Genomic DNA, 20,066 nt, shown 5'->3' with positions numbered 1-20,066 from the left:
TGTAGGGGTTTATAGTCCGGAATTGACGATAATCAGATATTGTAAAAAAAGATTGACACTTAAAAAATATAAATATTCTGTTTAACCACGCTAGCTTCTGGGTGTTGTTATATTTTATGCTTTGAAAAGTGTTACTTTGAGAGTGTTGCTGTTACGTGTACAGGGGGAAGGAGACGGCACAAACAGGAGGGACGTCGTATTAACTAAATTTTATTATGTATACATATGCGCCATGAGATCGGTAGGTTGTGAGTTCAAACCCCGGCCGAGTCATACCAAAGACTATAAAAATGGGACCCATTACCTCCCTGCTTGACACTCAGCATCAAGGGTTGGAATTGGGGGTTAAATCACCAAAAATGATTCCCGGGCGCCCACTGCTGCTGCCCACTGCTCCCCTCACCTCCCAGGGGGTGATCAATGGTGACAGGTCAAATGCAGAGAATAATTTTGCCACACCAATCATTGGAACTTTAACTTAACTTAAATATACTATATATAATTATATAAACTATAAATAAAGTGTGCGAACTAACCCAAATATGTGTGTGGTGTGTGACTATGTGTAGAGATTGACTGTAGTGTGTTACTGGTAGTGTTGAACGAGAGGCGCTCAAGTCCAATAGGGGGCGAGGCAGGCTCGTAGGTCCGTGAGCATAGGCAGGAAGTCGAGGGCGATAGCGAGGCGTCAAAAGTCCATGTCCAGACTGGAGGTCGCGATCAAAGAGGCAGTCAGGGAAGCAGAGGGAACACGGGGAGACGAGACACACTGCTCGTGACACGGGAATGGAGGTCTGCTGTTGGAAAGGCGACAAGGAGGACAGTGGACTCAGTGGCCTAGTGGTTAGAGTGTCCGCCCTGAGATCGGTAGGTTGTGAGTTCAAACCCCGGCCGAAACATACCAAAGACTATAAAAATGGGACCCATTACCTCCCTGCTTGGCACTCAGCATCAAGGGTTGGAATTGGGGGTTAAGTCACCAAAAATGATTCCCGGGCGCGGCCACCGCTGCTGCCCACTGCTCCCCTCACCTCCCAGGGGGTGAACAAGGGGATGGGTCTAATGCAGAGGACAAATTTCACCACACCTAGTGTGTGTGTGACAATCATTGGTACTTTAACTTTAACGAGTCAAGTGAAACACGGCGGGGGAAAGAAACAGAGTATGCACAGAGCTGGATTACGAGTCCTTACTGTACAAAACAGGAAACTACGTTCTGGCACGGGATAGCAGGTTGTGCTGGCTTATGAAGGCTTCAGGTGTGTAGATTGCCGGCGATTGATTGCAACTGCTTGCTGCAGCCGGACTGGCACGTGCCTGGCGCGCCCCTGGAATAAATGTGCGCTAAGCTGACGTGCGCCGGGCCGTGAGGGTTGCAAGCATCTCTTTTCGGTAAAACCGAGTCCATGTACAGTAATTCACCATAAAAGGTGAACATTTGGCCAAAAGATTAGTTACTTGCCTATCTGTTTTATGCAGTGCTTTCATGCTTTTATTTCTATTTTTTATAAATGTTTGTTTTATCTAGTGTTTTTCATGTTTACATTTCTATTTTAATTTTTTATTATATATTCTAACTTTCTATTTTTTATTTTTGTATACTTTGTAGCACTTTGAGATTTTAACAAATGTAAAGTGCATTACTGTTTTATTATTATTAGCAAAGATGGGCTTTTTTCTCCCCTCATAAAAAGCATTTGCGTTGTTTCAGCTATGGATCGGCTCAGTGAAGTGAATTATATTTATATAGCGCTTTTTCTCAAGTGACTCAAAGCGCTTTACATTGTGAAACCCAAGATCTAAGTTACATTTAAACCAGTGTGGGTGGCACTGGGAGCAGGTGGGTAAAGCGTCTTGCCCAAGGACACAACGGCAGTGACTAGGATGGCGGAAGCGGGGATCGAACCTGCAACCCTCAAGTTGCTGGCACGGCCACTCTACCAACCGAGCTATACCGCCAGGCTCAGACCGATAGACATGTCACATTTGAGTAAGAAGTCAATATTGACCTGCAGCGTGAACACAACCACTGACTCTGCGTCGTCTTTGTCAAGATGGCGCATCAGCAGGGGCGACCGATGGAAGTGAAGTCACTTGACCGGTAGAGTTGATGCAGATTGACACTGTCAGGCTCAAAGGCAACAAGTCAGCCTCCAAATGCATTGATCAATCTAATAGAATCCTTACCTCCAAATAAGAAAACTATATTTTAATGTTGTAGTTCGCGCAACACACTCACGCCTGTTTTGTTTATTTACATGTTTGTTAATTTTTTTCATTGCAGACGTTGCAAAAATTGCGTGACCTCGTTAGTGGCGGCGAAATAACAACGCAGCGTGTCTGTTGCCTTTCGTTTCGCTTTGTAAATTCCCTCCTTCATTAGGTATGTTTTCTGCTTAATGGTGTGTTCAGCTTCATTTCTACCTGCCGCCGCACTCGCGCGCTTTTCATGGCGGGCTGATCATTTCGCCGTCCTGAACAACACGGTCCATACTGCAAGCATGACACGAGATCAAACACACATTTCAGGGCACGAGAACCTTATTGATTATTAATATGATAAATTATTAATATTGTCAAAATATCCCCAAAATTGTCAAATTAGTGCTGCAATTTTTTTTTGTCTAACTATTAAACCGTATTTTCCGGACCATAGGGCGCACCGGATTATAAGGCGCACTGCCGTTGAATAGCATATTTTTGGTCGTTTTTCATATATAAGGCGCACCGGATTATAAGGCGCACTGCCGTTGAATGGTATATTTTTGGTCTTTTTTCATATATAAGGCGCACCGGATTATAAGGCGCACTGCCGTTGAATGGTATATTTTTGGTCTTTTTTCATATATAAGGCGCACCGGATTATAAGGCGCATTAAAGGAGTCATATTATTATAATTTTGTTCTAAATGTAAAACACTTCCTTGTGGTCTACATCAGTGTTTTTCAACCTTTTTTGAGCCAAGGCACGTTTTTTTTGCGTTGAAAAAATGCGGAGGCACACCACCAGCAAAAATCATTAAAAAATGAAACTCAGTTGACAGTAAAAAGTCGCTGTCGCAATTGTTGGATATGACTTTAAACCATAACCAAGCATGCATCACTATAGCTCTTGTCGCAAAATAGGTGTACTCTCACGACCTGTCACATCACGCCGTGACTTATTTGGAGTTTTTTGCTGTTTTCCTTTGTGTAGTGTTTTAGTTCTTGTCTTGCGCTCCTATTTTGGTGGCTTTTTCTCTTTTTTTGGTATTTTCCTTTGAGCGATATTTCCCACATCTACTTTGTTTTAGCAATCAAGAATATTTCAGTTGTTTTTATCCTTCTTTGTGGGGACATTGTCGATTGTCATGTCATGTACGGATGTACTTTTTGGACGCTGTCTTTGCTCCACAGTAAGTCTTTGCTGTCGTCCAGCATTCTGTTTTTATTTACTTTGTAGCCAGTTCATTTTTACTTTCGTTCTGCATAGCCTTCCTTAAGCTTCAATGCCTTTTCTTCGGGGCACTCACCTTTTGTTTATTTTTGGTTTAAGCATTAGACACCTTTTTACCTGCACGCTGCCTCCCGCTGTTTCCGACATCTACAAAGCAATTAGCTACCGGCTGCCACCTACTGATATGGAAGTGTATTACACGGTTACTCTGCTAAGCTCTAGACAGCACCGACACTCAACAACAACACATCATTTGCAGACTATAATTACTGGTTGGCAAATAATATCTTTAACCCTAATAGGTGAATTTAGATAATCTACCGCGGCACAGTGGTTGAAAAACACCGGTCTACATAACATGTAATGGTGTTTTTTGGGGCAAAATGTTGCATAGATTGTTTTACAGATCATCAAGTCGCTTCCGGATGTGCCGTTTTGTGGGCGGGTCTTATTTACGTCGCTCACCTTCGGCAGCGTCTTCTCCCCGTCATCTTTGTTGTCGCGGTGTAGCGTGCAAGGACGGGGGTGGAAGAAGTGTCAAAAGATGGCTGTCAGGTTCAAACACTGATGACATCTATTAAACAAGACAAGAAACAAGGAATCAAACAGAGACAGAATTAAATTTGGCTCAATGAGGAGAGTGTGTACACCTGTACCATTGTACAGTGTTCCACCACGCTCTGACGAAAGATTGTAAGTGTCCTCTTTTATTTGGACTTTCCCTGACTACATGGCAACAGCTGTTTCTAAGGGAGGGGGGTCGTAAACAGCCATCGCCTTTGTTACAAAACAGTTCAAAGAAAAGGTGCCTGGAGGGAGGCCAGGCCCTGCCTCCTCTCTGCTTTGTAGTTCTCGGGTCAAGCAATATATTTCTGTGTATTACAATACATCAAATAAACCGAACCCCTCCTGTCTCCTCCCATCGTACACAGTGGAGTTTTACAAGCCTTTTGCTTGGTAAGATCAAAGACAGCTTTTGTCCTCTCGCCGGGAACTCATTGAAACACAGAAGTTTTGTGATAACTTAGATACAATTATTCTGACAATGGCACTAACTGTTTTAATGACATTCAGACTTTACTCAAATCAACAATGAGCAGCATCTCCTCATCCGGAAACAACGCCGGGAATGTGTCCCATGAAAAACCGTCCGACCGGAACTCTCTAATAACTAAAGTTCCTTGGGTGAATAATGTAAACTCACGACACCGGTATGTTTTAGCGCTTTCATGACGAGTTTACTGACATATATAAGTAAGAACTTTACACTACTTTATATTAGAAATGGCAACAGCGGAGGATGAATGTTCCATAACAAGAAGATAGAGAAAAAGAAGAAACGTATCGACTACGGGGTCGGCAAGCAATTTTTCAGGATTTATGCAGATCCCAAATACAGATCAGCAGGTACCAGAAGGCAAGGAAAGTTGCTTTTGCATAATATTGCGAAACAAAACGCCAGATAATGTCATACCTTATACACACACCATAATAATACTCCTATGTTTAATGCGCCGACAATTCTATCCAGCGGTGCGGCTTCATAGCTTACCAAAGTCGTACTAAAACGTTTTGCCGGATTTTTGAGAACCATGTGTAATGTTCTATATTTTCAATGGAACATATAAAATGTTGGTGTTGAGTCATAAGTGCCATCATAGTGCAGGCTACACTTATCTCTTATGTTTGACTGCCATCTACTGGTCACACTTATCATTTCACCAAATACCAAATAAAATAGCTTCGAGGTTGGTAAGCTCAACCAAACATATTCCTTACATCAGGCGCACCGGGCTGTAAGGCACACTGTCGAGTTTTGAGGGGGAACAAAATAATTTTAAGTGCCTTATAGTCCGGAAAATACGGTAGTTTCTATGTCTATCATGATTTTTATGTTTTTTTTATGTTTTATGATTCATAACACCCCCCCACCATGTCAAAATCTCGAACATTTATGCCAGTTTCTACTGTGTTGTCGAGCTATTATAGTTTTATGTAAATAGCTATCATACTGTTAATGTTATTAATGTTTTATGATTCATAACCAGCAACCTTGTCAATCTCCTCAAACTTGACCCAAACATTTGTGCTAACTATTATAGTGTTTAGGTTATTAACTACTTTAGTTTGTTTTGTTATTACCTATCATCATTATGTTATTAATGTTTTATGATTCGAAACAGCCCCCCCAGCTTGTCAAAATCTCCCCAAAAGCGATATTTTTTTTAAATTAAAATAAAATTAATGTAAACAAATACATATTGTCATATTGTAATAAACATATGGTCGAGTGCACTATATTAATTTATATTATGTGTTGTCAAATTTGTACTTTTTTTTTTTAATTATTATTATTTTTTATGTCATTGTCTGAAATAAATAAATAAATGGGGAAAAAAATGAATGATTAAAACTTTAATTAGATTATTATTTTTTTTTTTTAAATAAAAGACATGACCTGGATATTCATTATGAAGGGGTTTGAAACACAAGCTAAATATTTTCCCTTTGCATTATTCGGTCCGTCACTGTGAAGGTAAAGCGCCAAGTCGACGCTTTTTCCCGCAAGGTCACAGCTGCACTGATGGCGCACAACATCAGGACGTTTTTTTATGAGCGGCGTTCTCGAGGGACGGGCGGCTCGCCGGCTGCAGCGAGATGACTCCACGGCGACGGCAGGCACCGCTGCTATTAAAAAAAAAAAAATGTAATTACCGACAGAGCTTGTTCCAGCTCACAATCAATTAGCCAGAGTGGAAGCTGGGTAATTATTTTCCAGCTAATTCCAGAGATTATTACCTCCACCAAGCATCACATTGTTTCGCTACCCAATTTGTTTTCACTTTTCTACAAGCTGCTTTCGGACTTAAAAAGTGCACTTTTAAACATTTTAGCAAAGTTAGCACGAGCAGTTTTCCTGCCATAGTGGTGAACGTTGGCTATAAAGCCTGCCAAACATGTAAAACATGATGTCACTTCCTGTTAAAATGATCGACCGTGTGTCATTTTTAAGTGTAAAACATGAACTGCAAACTGATTTTATGCTAAAAAGTGCACTTTGCAACATTTTAGCAAGTTAGCACGAGCAGTTTTCCTACCATAGCGGTGAACATTGGCTATAAAACCTGCCAAACATGTCAGCATGATGTCACTTCCTGTTAAAATGATCGACCGTGTGTTATTTTAAAGTGTAAAACATGAACTGCAAACTGCTTTTAAGCTAAAAAGTGCACTTTTAAAGACTTTAGCAAAGTTAGCACGAGCAGCTTTACTACCATAGCGGTGAACATTGGCTTTAAAACCTGCCAAACATGTAAACATGATGTCACTTCCTGTTAAAATTAGCGACCGCGTGTTATTTTAAAGTGTAAAACATGAACTGCAAACTGCTTCTAAGTTAAAAAGTGCACTTTTCAACATTTTAGCAAGTTAGCACGAGCAGCTTTCCTGCCATAGCGGTGAACATTGGCTATAAAACCTGCCAAACATGTAAACATGATGTCACTTCCTGTTAAAATTTGCGACCGAGTGTTATTTTAAAGTGTAAAACATGAACTGCAAACTGTTTTTAAGCTGAAAAGTGCACTTTTAAACATTTTAGCAAAGTTAGCACGAGCAGTTTTCCTGCCATAGCGGTGAACATTGGCTATAAAACCTGCCAAACGTGTCAGCATGATGTCACTTCCTGTTCAAAATATCGACCATGTGTTATTTTAAAGTGTAAAACATGAACTGCAAACTGCTTTTAAGCTAAAAAGTGCACTTTTAAACATTTTAGCAAGTTAGCACGAGCAGTTTTCCTACCATAGCGGTGAACATTGGCTATAAAACCTGCCAAACATGTCAGCATGATGTCACTTCCTGTTAAAATTATCGAACCTTTGCTATTTTAAAGTGTAAACCATGAACTGCAAACTGCTTTTAAGCTAAAAAGTGCACTTTTAAAGACTTTAGCAAAGTTAGCACAAGCAGCTTTACTACCATAGCGGTGAACATTGGCTTTAAAACCTGCCAAACATGTAAACATGATGTTACTTCCTGTTAAAATTAGCGACCGCGTGTTATTTTAAAGTGTAAAACATGAACTGCAAACTGCTTCTAAGTTAAAAAGTGCACTTTTCAACATTTTAGCAAGTTAGCACGAGCAGCTTTCCTGCCATAGCGGTGAACATTGGCTATAAAACCTGCCAAACATGTAAACATGATGTCACTTCCTGTTAAAATTTGCGACCGAGTGTTATTTTAAAGTGTAAAACATGAACTGCAAACTGTTTTTAAGCTGAAAAGTGTACTTTTCAACATTTTAGCAAAGTTAACACTAGCAGTTTTCCTGCCATAGCGGTGAACATTGGCTATAAAACCTGCCAAACGTGTCAGCATGATGTCACTTCCTGTTCAAAATATCGACCATGTGTTATTTTAAAGTGTAAAACATGAACTGCAAACTGCTTTTAAGCTAAAAAGTGCACTTTTAAACATTTTAGCAAGTTAGCACGAGCAGTTTTCCTACCATAGCGGTGAACATTGGCTATAAAACCTGCCAAACATGTCAGCATGATGTCACTTCCTGTTAAAATGATCGACCGTGTGTTATTTTAAAGTGTAAAACATGAACTGCAAAAACTGCTTTTAAGCTAAAAAGTGCACTTTTCAACATTTTAGCAAGTTAGCACGAACGTTTTCCTGCCATAGCGGTGAACATTGGCTATAAAACCTGCCAAACATGTCAGCATGATGTCACTTCCTGTTAAAATTATCGAACCTTTGCTATTTTAAAGTGTAAAACATGAACTGCCAACTGCTTTTAAGCTAAAAAATGCACTTTTCAACATTTTAGCAAGTTAGCACGAGCAGCTTTCCTGAGATAGCAGTGAACATTGGCTATAAAACCTGCCAAACATGTAAACATGATGTCACTTCCTGTTAAAAGTTGCGACCGAGTGTTATTTTAAAGTGTAAAACATGAACTGCAAAGTGCTTTTACGGCGGCGTTTCTGGGTGTTGTTGATAAATGGCTTTGGCTTTGCATAGTAGAGTTTTACCTTGCACTTACAGATGTAGCGACGAACTGTAGTTACTAACAGTAGTTTTCTGAAGTGTTCCTGAGCCCATGTGGTGATATCCTTTACACACTGATGTCGCTTTTTGATGCATTACCGCCTGAGGGATCGAAGCTCACGAGCATTCAATAGTACGTGCATTGATTTCTCCAGATTCTCGAAATCTTTTGATGATATTACGAACCTTAGATGGTGAAATCCCCAAATTCCCTGTAATAGCTGGTTGACAAATGTTGTTCTTAAACCGTTCAACAATTTGCTCACGCATTTGTTGACAAAGTGGTGACCCTCGCCCCATCCTTGTTTGTGAATGACTGAGCATTTCATGGAAGCTGCTTTTTATACCCAATCATGGCACCCACCTGTTCCCAATTAGCCTGTTCACCTGTGGGATGTTTCAAATAAGTGTTTGATGGGCATTCCTCAACTTTCTCAGTCTTGTTTGCCACTTGTGCCAGCTTTTTTGAAACATGTTGCAGGCATCAAATTCCAAATGAACTAATATTTGCAAAAAATAACAAAGTTTACCAGTTTGAACGTTAAATATCTTGTCTTTGCAGTCTATTCAATTGAATATAAGTTGAAAAGGATTTGCAAATCGTTGTATTCTGTTTTTATTTACCATTTACACAACGTACCAACTTCACTGGTTTTGGGTTTTGTATAAGCAAGTTAGCATGATCCACTTTCTTTCTATAGCAGTGAACATTGGCAGTTTTAGGGTAAAAACTAAAACTATGCTAAAACATGTTAGCATGATCTCAGTTTGTGGTAAAAGTATGTTCCTGTGTTATTTTCAAGTGTTAAATATGAAAAAAAAAATTTTTTATATGTATAAGCGAGTTAGCATGATCCACTTTCCTACTATAGCGGTAAACATTGGCATTTTAGGGTAAAAATCTGCTAAAACATGTTGGCATGACCTCAGTTTGTGGAAAAAGTAAGTTCCTGTGTTATTTCCAAGTGTAAAACATGATTTACAAGTTGTTTTCAGACTTAAAAAGTACACTTTTTAACGTATAAGCGAGTTACTTTCCTACTTTAGCGGTGAACATTGGCATTTTAGAGTAAAAACCTGCTAAAACATGTTAGCATGACCTCAGTTTGTGGTAAAAGTAAGTTTTTGTGTTATTTTGAAGTGTAAAATATGAACTACGTTTTTTTTTTTTTTACATATAAGCGAGTTAGCATGATCCACTTTCTTACTATAGTGGTGAACATTGGCAGTTTTAGAATAAAAACCCGCTAAACCATGTTAGCATGCCCGTAGTTTGTGATGAAAGTAAGTTCCTGTGTTATTTCCAAGTGTAAAACATGATTTACAAGTTGTTTTTAGACTTAAAAAGTGCACTTTTTAACGTATAAGTGAGTTAGCATGATCCACTTTCCTACTTTAGCGGTGACTATTGGCAGTTTTAGAGTAAAAACCTGCTAAAACATGTTAGCATGCCCGTAGTTTGTGATGAAAGTAAGTTCCTGTGTTATTTCCAAGTGTAAAGCATGATTTACAAGTTGTTTTTAGACTTAAAAAGTGCACTTTTTAACGTATAAGCGAGTTAGCATGATCCACTTTCCTACTTTAGCGGTGACTATTGGCAGTTTTAGAGTAAAAACCTGCTAAAACATGTTAGAATGACCTCAGTTTGTGGAAAAAGTAAGTTCCTGTGTTGTTTTCAAGTGTAAAACATGAACTACAAGTTGTTTTCAGACTTAAAAAGTGCATTTTTTTTTTTTACGTATAAGCAAGTTAGCATGATCCACTTTCCTACTATAGTGGTGAACATTGGCATTTTAGGGTAAAAACCTGCTAAAACATGTTAGCATGACCTCAGTTTGTGGTAAAAGTATGTTCCTGTGTTATTTTCAAGTGTAAAACATGATCTACAATTTTTTTATGTATACACGAGTTAGCATGATCCACATTCCTACTATAGCGGTAAACATTGTCATTTTAGGGTAAAAACCTGCTAAAACACGTGTTAGCATGTCATCAGTTTGTGATGAAAGTATGTTCCCGAGTTATTTCCAAGTGTAAAACATTTGCTATAAGTTGTTTTCAGAATTAAAAAGTGCACTTTTTAACATATAAGCGAGTTAGCATGAACCACTTTGCTACTATAGTGGTGAACATTGGCAGTTTGAAAGTAAAAACCTGCTAAAGCGTGTTAGCATGACCTCAGTTTGTGGTAAAAGTATGTTCCTGTGTTATTTTCAAGTGTAAAACATGATCTACAAGTTGTTTTCAGACTTAAAAAGTGCACATTTTTTAACGTATTACCATGTTAGCATGATCCACTTTCTTACTATAGCAGTGAACATTGGCATTTTAGGGTAAAAACCTGCTAAAACATGTTAGCATGCCCTCAGTTTGTGGTAAAAGTATGTTCCTGTGTTATTTTTAAGTGTAAAATATGAACTACGATTTTTTTTTACATATAAGCGAGTTAGCATGATCCACTTTCCTACTATAGTGGTGAACATTGGCAGTTTTAGAGTAAAAACCTGCTAAATCGTGTTAGGATGCCCTTAGTTTGTAGTAAAAGTTTGTTCCTGTGTTGTGTCCAAGTGTAAAACATGATTTACAAGTTGTTTTCAGACTTAAAAAGTGCACTTTTTAACGTATAAGCGAGTTAGCATGATCCACTTTCCTACTTTAGCGGTGAACATAGGCAGTTTAAGAGTAAAAACCCGCTAAACCATGTTAGCATGACCACAGTTTGTGTTGTTTAAGAGTAAAAACCCGCTAAACCATGTTAGCATGACCACAGTTTGTGTTGTTTTCAAGTGTAAATATGAACTACAAGTTGTTTTCAGACTTAAAGTGCTTATTTTTTTTACGTATAAGCAAGTTAGCATGATCCACTTTCCTACTATAGTGGTGAACATTGGCATTTTAGGGTAAAAACCTGCTAAAACATGTTAGCATGCCCTCAGTTTGTGGTAAAAGTATGTTCCTGTGTTATTTTGAAGTGTAAAATATGAACTACGATTTTTTTTTTTACGTATAAGTGAGTTAGCATGATCCACTTTCCTACTATAGTGGTGAACATTGGCAGTTTTAGAGTAAAAACCTGCTAAACCATGTTAGCATGCCCTTAGTTTGTAGTAAAAGTGTGTTCCTGTGTTGTTTCCAAGTGTAAAACATGATTTACAAGTTGTTTTCAGACATAAAAAGTGCAAACAATTTTTACGTATAAGCAAGTTAGCATGATCCACTTACCTACTATAGTGGTGAACATTGACATTTTAGTGTAAAAACCTGCTAAAACATGTTAGCATGCCCTTAGTTTGTGGTAAAAGTACGTTTTTGTGTTATTTTGAAGTGTAAAATATGAACTACGATTTTTTTTTTTACGTATAAGCGAGTTAGCATGATCCACTTTCCTACTATAGCGGTGAACATTGGCATTTTAGGGTAAAAACCTGCTAAAACATGTTATTATGACCTCAGTTTGTGGAAAAAGTAAGTTCCTGTGTTCTTTCAAAGTGTAAAACATGATTTACAAGTTGTTGTCAGACTTAAAAAGTGCACTTTTTAACGTATAATCGAGTTATCATGATCCACATTCCTACTTTAGCGGTGAACATTGGCAGTTTTAGAGTAAAAACCCGCTAAACCGTGTTAGCATGGCCTCAGTTTGTGGTAAAAAATTCATGTTTTCAAGTGTAAAACATGAACTACAAGCTGTTTTGTCGACTTAAAAAGTGCACATAAAGCATTTTTTGCCAAAAGGCAGGCATGCGGTGCTTTAAGGTCACGGATGATTTGATAGCAGGTCACCCTGAGCTTGATTCACAGCAGGGAAACCTTTTGTTTGTCAGCGAGCGCGCATGTACGCATTAAAGATATGCGCATGTTTAACGGGCGCTAAGACACAGCGGGAGGCGGAGTTTGAACCCGTGACACCTCCAAGTCCGCCTCCAACTGCTAAACTTCCATTATTGCTCGCCTCGGCTCGGGCGCTGATTAGCGTTGGAAGTTACGGAGCCGCCAGCTGAGATTAGGAGGAGTGTGGACGTCAGGAAGCTTTAGTGGAAAGCATGAAAAGACGACTGACACCAGTGGAAAATATTCCCCCAGCCGACGTCTGGCGTTTTATTTACTCTGACGCTATCGAGTACCAGCATGCGGCGGACATGTTTGGCTCCCCTAATTGATTCGGAAAAGCGCGTGCGATTATAATTGGTGGCCTCTTTATCCCCCCCCCATAACATCCTGGCGGGGGGAATGAAGAGCTGACATCTGCTGGCGATGAGAAGGTAATCCCGTCACAACAACAAAAGCATCTTGAGAGGCTCCTAATGTCCGTGTTTACCTTTTTGTCTTCGTGGGATTACCGCTAATTCATTGGAGACAATGAGAAGCTGCTCCAGTCTGCAAATAAATGCAAGCGCACACAATCAACTGGTGCACCAAGTCATAACCACGGATTTTACCAACTGACCCGAAAGTATATATATATATATATATATTAGAGATGCGCGGATAGGCAATTATTTCATCCGCAACCGCATCAGAAAGTCGTCAACCATCCGCAATCCACCCGATCTAGCATTTGATCAGAACCGCATCCGCCCGCACCCGCCCGTTGTTATATATCTAATATAGACGATGCAAGGCATTAGTGAGGTTATAAAGCTTTTGCCTGTTAAAGAAAGGAGACTGATCCAATGCAGCACAGACATTCGCGTGCCACGCTGTCACGACCCAGACGCACACCAGTGCGCAATCATATGGGAGCCGCGCTGAGCGCACCTCCAAGCGCGTCTCGCTGCCGGCGACGGCCGGGTATATGGGCCCGACGCTCCAGCGCCATCCATTTTCAGGGCTAGTTGATTCGGCAGGTGGGTTGTTACACACCCCTTAGCGGGTTCCAACTTCCATGGCCACCGTCCTGCTGTCTATATCAACCAGGGTGAGCCCCACCCCTTTCGTGAGCGCACTGCGCGCGGAGTGACCCCTGTTACGCGCCCCCGGCAACAGGGGTGGCGGGCAGGTAAGCTGCGCGGGCGGAGCGTGCGGAGTGACCCCTGTTACGAGCCCCCGGCCACGGGGGTGGCGGGCAGGTAAGCTGCTTACCTGCTGCGCGTGACGCCGGCCGCGGCGAAGGCGGACGAGGCGGGGTGTCGGTGCGGTGGGTGCGGTGGTGACCCTGGACGTGCGTCGGGCCCTTCTCGCGGATCGCCTCAGCTACGGCTCCCGGTGGGGCCCTCTCGGGGGAAGGGGCCTCGGTCCCGGACCCCGGCGAGGCGTCCCTTCTCCGCTCCGTAAAAGTGTCCATCTCTTCTTTTTTTTTTTCTTCTGTTGTGGCATATGCTGCAGGTGCTTGCTCGTTTTTCGTATGTGGGTAACAACATTTAACTATGTATATATATTTCCGAATTGGTTTAACTGCCACCCGCCTGAATCTATTTAAAATCTAATTTTTTTTTATTTCAACCACCCGACCCGACCCGCGGATAAAATCTAATTTTTTTTTATTTCATCCGCCCGATCCGCGGATAATCCGCGGACTCCGCGGTTGTGCCCGAAAACCGCGCATCTCTAATATATATATATAACTAGTGAGGCACTGACTTCATCACAGTCAGATTTACAAACATATGAACCCTAAAGAGTATCTTATTCACCATTTGATTGGCAGCAGTTATGTTTAAAAGCTCATACCAGCATTCTTCCCTCCTTGGCACTCAGCATTAAGGGTTGGAATTGGGGGTTAAATCACCAAAAATTATTCCCGGGCGCGGCGCCACTGCTGCCTACTGCTCCCCTCACCTCCCAGGGGGTGAACAAGGGGATGGGTCAAATGCAGAGGACAAATTTCACCACACCTAGTGTGTGTGACAATCATTGGTACTTTAACTTAACTTTAAACATACAAACTGTAGCACACAAAAAAGCACATTTAATAAAAAAAAAAAACTTTATTATGGTCTTACCTTTACTTATAAATGAAGTCCATGCGCAGCTCCTTTTGAACAAAAGCATCGATAACTTGTTTATAGAAGTCTTCCTTATCTTTCTTCAGTTTTAAAAGTCTCTCTGCCTCGATGGAGATCTTCCTTTAATTATTACCTCCTGCTTCGATTAAAAGTCCAGTTTAGAAAACTGTTTTATTTTAGATATGTAATCCTCCATGTTAATAGTCCAGGCAAGAGGCAAAAAATAAACGATCGCTGCTAACTGTTGCTGCTTGTCACTTCTTCTGCAGCCGAGTAGTCGCAGAAATGCTCCCTGGGATCACTACCGCTCTCTACCACCATGAGGCGGGATTACTGCGAGCCTCACACACAGTTTTATGATTGCTCAGCACAAGAAATACATTACACACATACAGTAGTTGACAAAATACACTGTACATTATATACCTCAGCTAACTAAACTATGGAAATGTATAATATAATTCATATAGCAATACAGTCTCACTGCACAGCAGGCCAGCAGTTAGCCGAGTCATTGCGCAATCCCTGGTGAGGCTCAACTGGCTGCTGACTCACCGCACCGTCTCTTCTCAGTATTTGAACGGCAAATGTGAAAATTCAGCGATTTTGAATAAAAAATAATCTAAAACTGGTGAAGTTAAATGGAAAATAACTTTATAGTATAATCACTGGATACATATAACAATTTAATTATTATTATTTTTTTTTTACTTTTTTTTTCTTTCCATAATGGCCTCACGTGCCTCCCCTGACTGCACGTCACTGATACAGTCGTGGTCAAAAGTTAACATACACTAAAGAACATAATGTCATGGCTGTCTTGAGTTTCCAATAATTTCTACAACTCTTTTTTTTTTTTGGTAATAGAGTGATTGGAGCACATACTTGTTGGTCACAAAAAACGTTCATGAAGTCTGGTTCTTTTATGAATTTATTATGGGTCTACTGGGTTCGATCGAACCCTAGGGGTTCGGTGAGTCGGCCTCAGGGATTCGGCAGAGCCTCCGCCGCAGCGGTCAAGACACACCAGACTCATGAATTGATTAACGTGGACCCCGAAGTTGAAAAAGTTATTCGGGTGTTACCATTTAGTGGGCAATTGTACGGAATATGTACTGTACTGTGCAACCTACTAATAAAAGTTTCTTTCAATCAATCAATCGTGTAAATAAAAACTTCTCCCCATCGGTATATTTGTACTGTAAAGTTAAAATTTGAATGACAATAAAAAGGAAGTCTGAGTATTATGGATACCCCCAAACAATGTTCTCTCTAATTTTCCATCTGATTTGCAGGTGTGTAATTTGTTGTGAGTTCATGCACTGTGTTGGTTTTGTTCTTTGAACAAGGTGATGTTCATGCAAGGTTCATTTTGTGCACTAGTAAAAAAAACATAACTGAATTTGGAAAAAAAAAAAAAAAACATTTTATTTTTCACTAAAGAAGGGTTTGGTGAATGTGCATATTAAACTGGTAGGGTTCGGTACCTCCAACAAGGTTAAGAACCACTGGTCTACTGAAAATGTGAGCAAATCTGCTGGGTCAAAAGTATACATACAGCAATGTTAATATTTGCTTACATGTCCCTGAATTTGTCACGTGGGGGGGTTCGCAGCTTACTGCGGGGTTCGTTCCCCCGGGATGCAGACAGAACACTCCGGACAGGACGTGCAGGTAGGAACATGGTTTATTTGTCGAAAGTCAAACAAACCAAAAACTGAAAACAAGCCAGAGGAAAAATGTGCCGATCGCAATCGAAGCTAAGGCTAACACTTAGCATAGGCAAGAAGACAAGGAATACTCACGTAACTGTAGCAAAAGCAATAATGAAGCCAGGCTTAAATAATGCCTCTGATTAGTGCTCGGGAAACAGGTGAGCGTCCCGAACACCAATCAGAGGCAGGTGAAAATAATAAGTAACCATGGTAACTAAAACAAACTCAAGGGTGCGCAAAACAGGAACTAAGGGAGTCCAAAACTAACAGTATATAACAACAACATGATCCGGGCCACGGTTCATGACAGAATTTTTGTTTCATCTGACATCACATGGACAAAGATAAGACCTTCTGGAGGAAAGTTCTGTGGTCAGATGAAACAAAAACTGAGCTGTTTGGCCACAATACCCAGCAATATGTTTGAAGGAGAAAAGGTGAGGCCTTTAATCCCAGCAACACCAATTCCTACCGTCAAGCATGGTGGTGGTAGTATTATGCTCTGCGCCTGTTTTGCTGCCAATGGAACTGGTGCTTTACAGAGAGTAAATGGGACAATGAAAAAGGAGGATTACCTCCAAATTCTTCAGGACAACCTAAAATTATCAACCCAGATTTTGGGTCTTGGGCGCAGTTGGGTTTTCCAACAGGACAATGACCCCAGACACACGTCAACAGTGGTAAAGGAATGGCTGAATAAGGCTAGAATGAAGGTTCTAGAATGGCCTTCCCAAAGTCCTGAATTAAATGTGTGGACAATGCTGAAGAACAAGTACATGTCAGAAAAGCAAGAAATTTAGCTGATCTGCACCAATTTTGTCAAGAGGAGTGGTAAAAAATTCAAGCAGAAGCTTGTGGATGGCTACCAAAAGCGTCTTATTGCAGTGAAACTTTCCAAGGGACATGTAAGCAAATATTAATATTGCTCTTAGAGATGTCCGATAATGGCTCTTTTGCCGATATCCGATATTCCGATATTGTCCAACTCTTAATTACCGATTCCGATATCAACCGATACCGATATATACAGTCGTGGAATTAACACATTATTATGCCTATTTTTGTTGTGATGCCCCGCTGGATGCATTAAACAATGTAACAAGGTTTTCCAAAATAAATCAACTCAAGTAATGGAAAAAAAATGCCAACATGGCACTGCCATATTTATTATTGAAGTCACAAAATGCATTAATTTTTTTTAACATGCCTCAAAACAGCAGCTTGGAATTTGGGACATGCTCCCCCTGAGATAATCCTGATACCCACTAGTGTACTTTATGGCGCTAAATCTCCCCGATTATTAACAAACGACTACCTTTGCTTTATGTTCTATGTTGACGATCACGTGGCCACTGTTGTTGTTACTGATTTGTTTAACAATCATAATTGACGTCCATTGCACAGGTCGCCCACGGGGGGTCCCCACATCTGCGGTCCCCTCCAAGGTTTCTCATTGTCCCATTGGGTTGAGTTTTTCCTTGCCCTGATGTGGGATCTGAGCCGAGGATGCCGTTGTGGCTTGTGCAGCCCTTTGAGACACTCGTGATTTAGGGCTATATAAATAAACATTGATTGATTGATAGATAATTATAATAGATTAGGTTTATATGTAATGCCCACAGTGAGACCCATCATTCATTCGCTCGTGTTGTGTTGTGTTTGCATGGCAGGCAACGCGTGCACCATGTCAGAGTACAACCGTCTGAAGAGCACGCTGATGGACATGAAGACCACGGCCCGGAATGCCGGCGAGTGGAACCAGCAAAGGAACATGGATGAGAAGAGGGTGCTGGTGGAGACCATGTTCAAATACCTGGACATGGACCGAGATGGACGACTGGTCAGCGAGGAGCTAGAGAAGGTTTGTTTTTGAGTTATTAATCATCCATCCATCCATCCATCCATCTTCTTCCGCTTATCTGAGGTCGGGTCGCGGGGGCAGGGAAGCCCAGACTTCCCTCTCCCCAGCCACTTCTTCCAGCTCTTCCCGGGGGATCCCGAGGCGTTCCCAGGCCAGCCGGGAGACATGGTCTTCCCAACGTGTCCTGGGTCTTCCCCGTGGCCTCCTACCAGTCGGACGTGCCCTAAACACCTCCCTAGGGAGGCGTTCGGGTGGCATCCTGACCAGATGCCCGAACCACCTCATCTGGCTCCTCTCCATGTGGAGGAGCAGCGGCTTTACTTTGAGTTCCCCCGGGATGACAGAGCTTCTCACCCTATCTCTAAGGGAGAGCCCCGCCACCCGGCGGAGGAAATTTCGGCCGCTTGTACCCGTGATCTTGTTCTTTCGGTCATAACCCAAAGCTCATGACCATAGGTGAGGATGGGAACGTAGATTGAGCGGTAAATTGAGAGCTTTGCCTTCCGGCTCAGCTCCTTCTTCACCACAATAGATCGATACAGCGTCCGCATGACTGAAGACGCCGCACCGATCCGCCTGTCGACCTCACGATCCACTCTTCCCTCACTCGTGAACAAGACTCCGAGGTAATTGAACTCCTCCCCAACCCGGAGATGGCACTCCACCCTTTTCCGGGCGAGAACCATGGACTCTGACTTGGAGGTGCTGATTCTCATCCCAGTCGCTTCACACTCGGCTGCGAACCGATCCAGTGAGAGCTGAAGATCCTGGCCAGATGAAGCCATCAGGACCACATCATCTGCAAAAAGCAGACACCTAATCCTGCAGTCACCAAACCAGATCCCCTCAACGCCCTGACTGCGCCTAGAAATTCTGTCCATAAAAGTTATGAACAGAATCAGTGACAAAGGGTAGCCTTGGCGGAGTCCAACCCTCACTGGAAACGCGTCCGACTTACTGCCGGCAATGTGGACCAAGCTCTGACACTGATCATACAGGGAGCGGACCGCCACAATCAGACAGTCCGATACCCCATACTCTCTGAGCACTCCCCACAGGTCTTCCCGTTATTAATCATTATTGGGATATTTACAATGTGACAATGATCCGATTTTGAGAGTGACTGGCCTTGGCACCTCCACGTCCGGCTCTGAGGTGGAATACCATCTCTAGGTTGAGGATTAGATCCTGACCCAAGTGGAGGAGTTCAAGAACCTTCGGGTGTTGTTCATGAGAGAGGGATGGATTTGTGTGGCGCATACTTGCCAACCTTGAGACCTCCGTCTTTGGGAGATGGGGGGTGTGTGTGTGTTAGGGGGGGTGTATATATTTTCAAGTATTTCTTATATATATATATATATATATATATAAATAATCATGAATGAGTATATCCGTTCGGCCACCGTGTTCAATGGAGAAGTCTGAGGCAGCATACTCCTTCCCCTTCCAGCTGTCCTGGATGAACTGAACTGGGACGGCGTGGCGCAGTGGAAGAGTGGCCGTGCGCGACCCGAGGGTCCCTGGTTCAATCCCCACCTAGTACCAACCTCGTCATGTCTGTTGTGTCCTGAGCAAGACACTTCACCCTTGCTCCTGATGGGTGCTGGTTAGCGCCTTGCATGGCAGCTCCCTCCATCAGTGTGTGAATGGGTAAATGTGGAAGTAGTGTCAAAGCGCTTTGAGTACCTTGAAGGTAGAAAAGCGCTATACAAGTACAACCCATTTATCATTATTTAACTGATATCATTTTTTCCAATCATGTTGGAACTTGCTTCTTCTTCTTACTCGTCGTCGCCATGTCTCTTCTTCGTTTTTCTGCTTCGTCTCTGTTATGTTTTTGGACATTACTACTTGCCGTAGTTTTGAAGCAATGCATGATGGGAATCCGGATGTTGTGTGTCAGTGTATTAACGTGCCGGCTGGAATAAACACACGCTGAGAAATAGCTCCGTGCCTGCCTACTTTATGGGTTATACCTATGGATAACGGAGACATATATAATAGTCTCCTTTTCAGGTGAGAGAGGATGCTTAAGGCAGTGCCTTTAAGGCA

The 20,066-nt window shown here is 41.7% G+C and overlaps 1 protein-coding gene across 1 annotated transcript in view; it reads left to right on the top strand.

Annotated features, from left to right (window-relative positions):
- The window catches only part of fstl4 (follistatin-like 4), a 375,104-nt gene that overhangs the window by 237,669 nt on the left and 117,369 nt on the right, over positions 1-20,066 (top strand). Inside the window, exon 5 of the mRNA XM_061934279.1 lies at positions 17,824-18,014. Coding sequence (XP_061790263.1) covers positions 17,824-18,014 — 191 coding nt within the window. The remainder of the gene's footprint in view (positions 1-17,823; positions 18,015-20,066) is intronic.

This window comes from Nerophis lumbriciformis, linkage group LG03 (genome assembly GCF_033978685.3).
Source record: "Nerophis lumbriciformis linkage group LG03, RoL_Nlum_v2.1, whole genome shotgun sequence".
In the NCBI taxonomy this organism is placed as follows: domain Eukaryota; kingdom Metazoa; phylum Chordata; class Actinopteri; order Syngnathiformes; family Syngnathidae; genus Nerophis; species Nerophis lumbriciformis.
The sequence above is the reverse complement of the archived record's forward strand: the minus strand, read 5'-3'. Positions and strand labels throughout refer to the sequence as shown.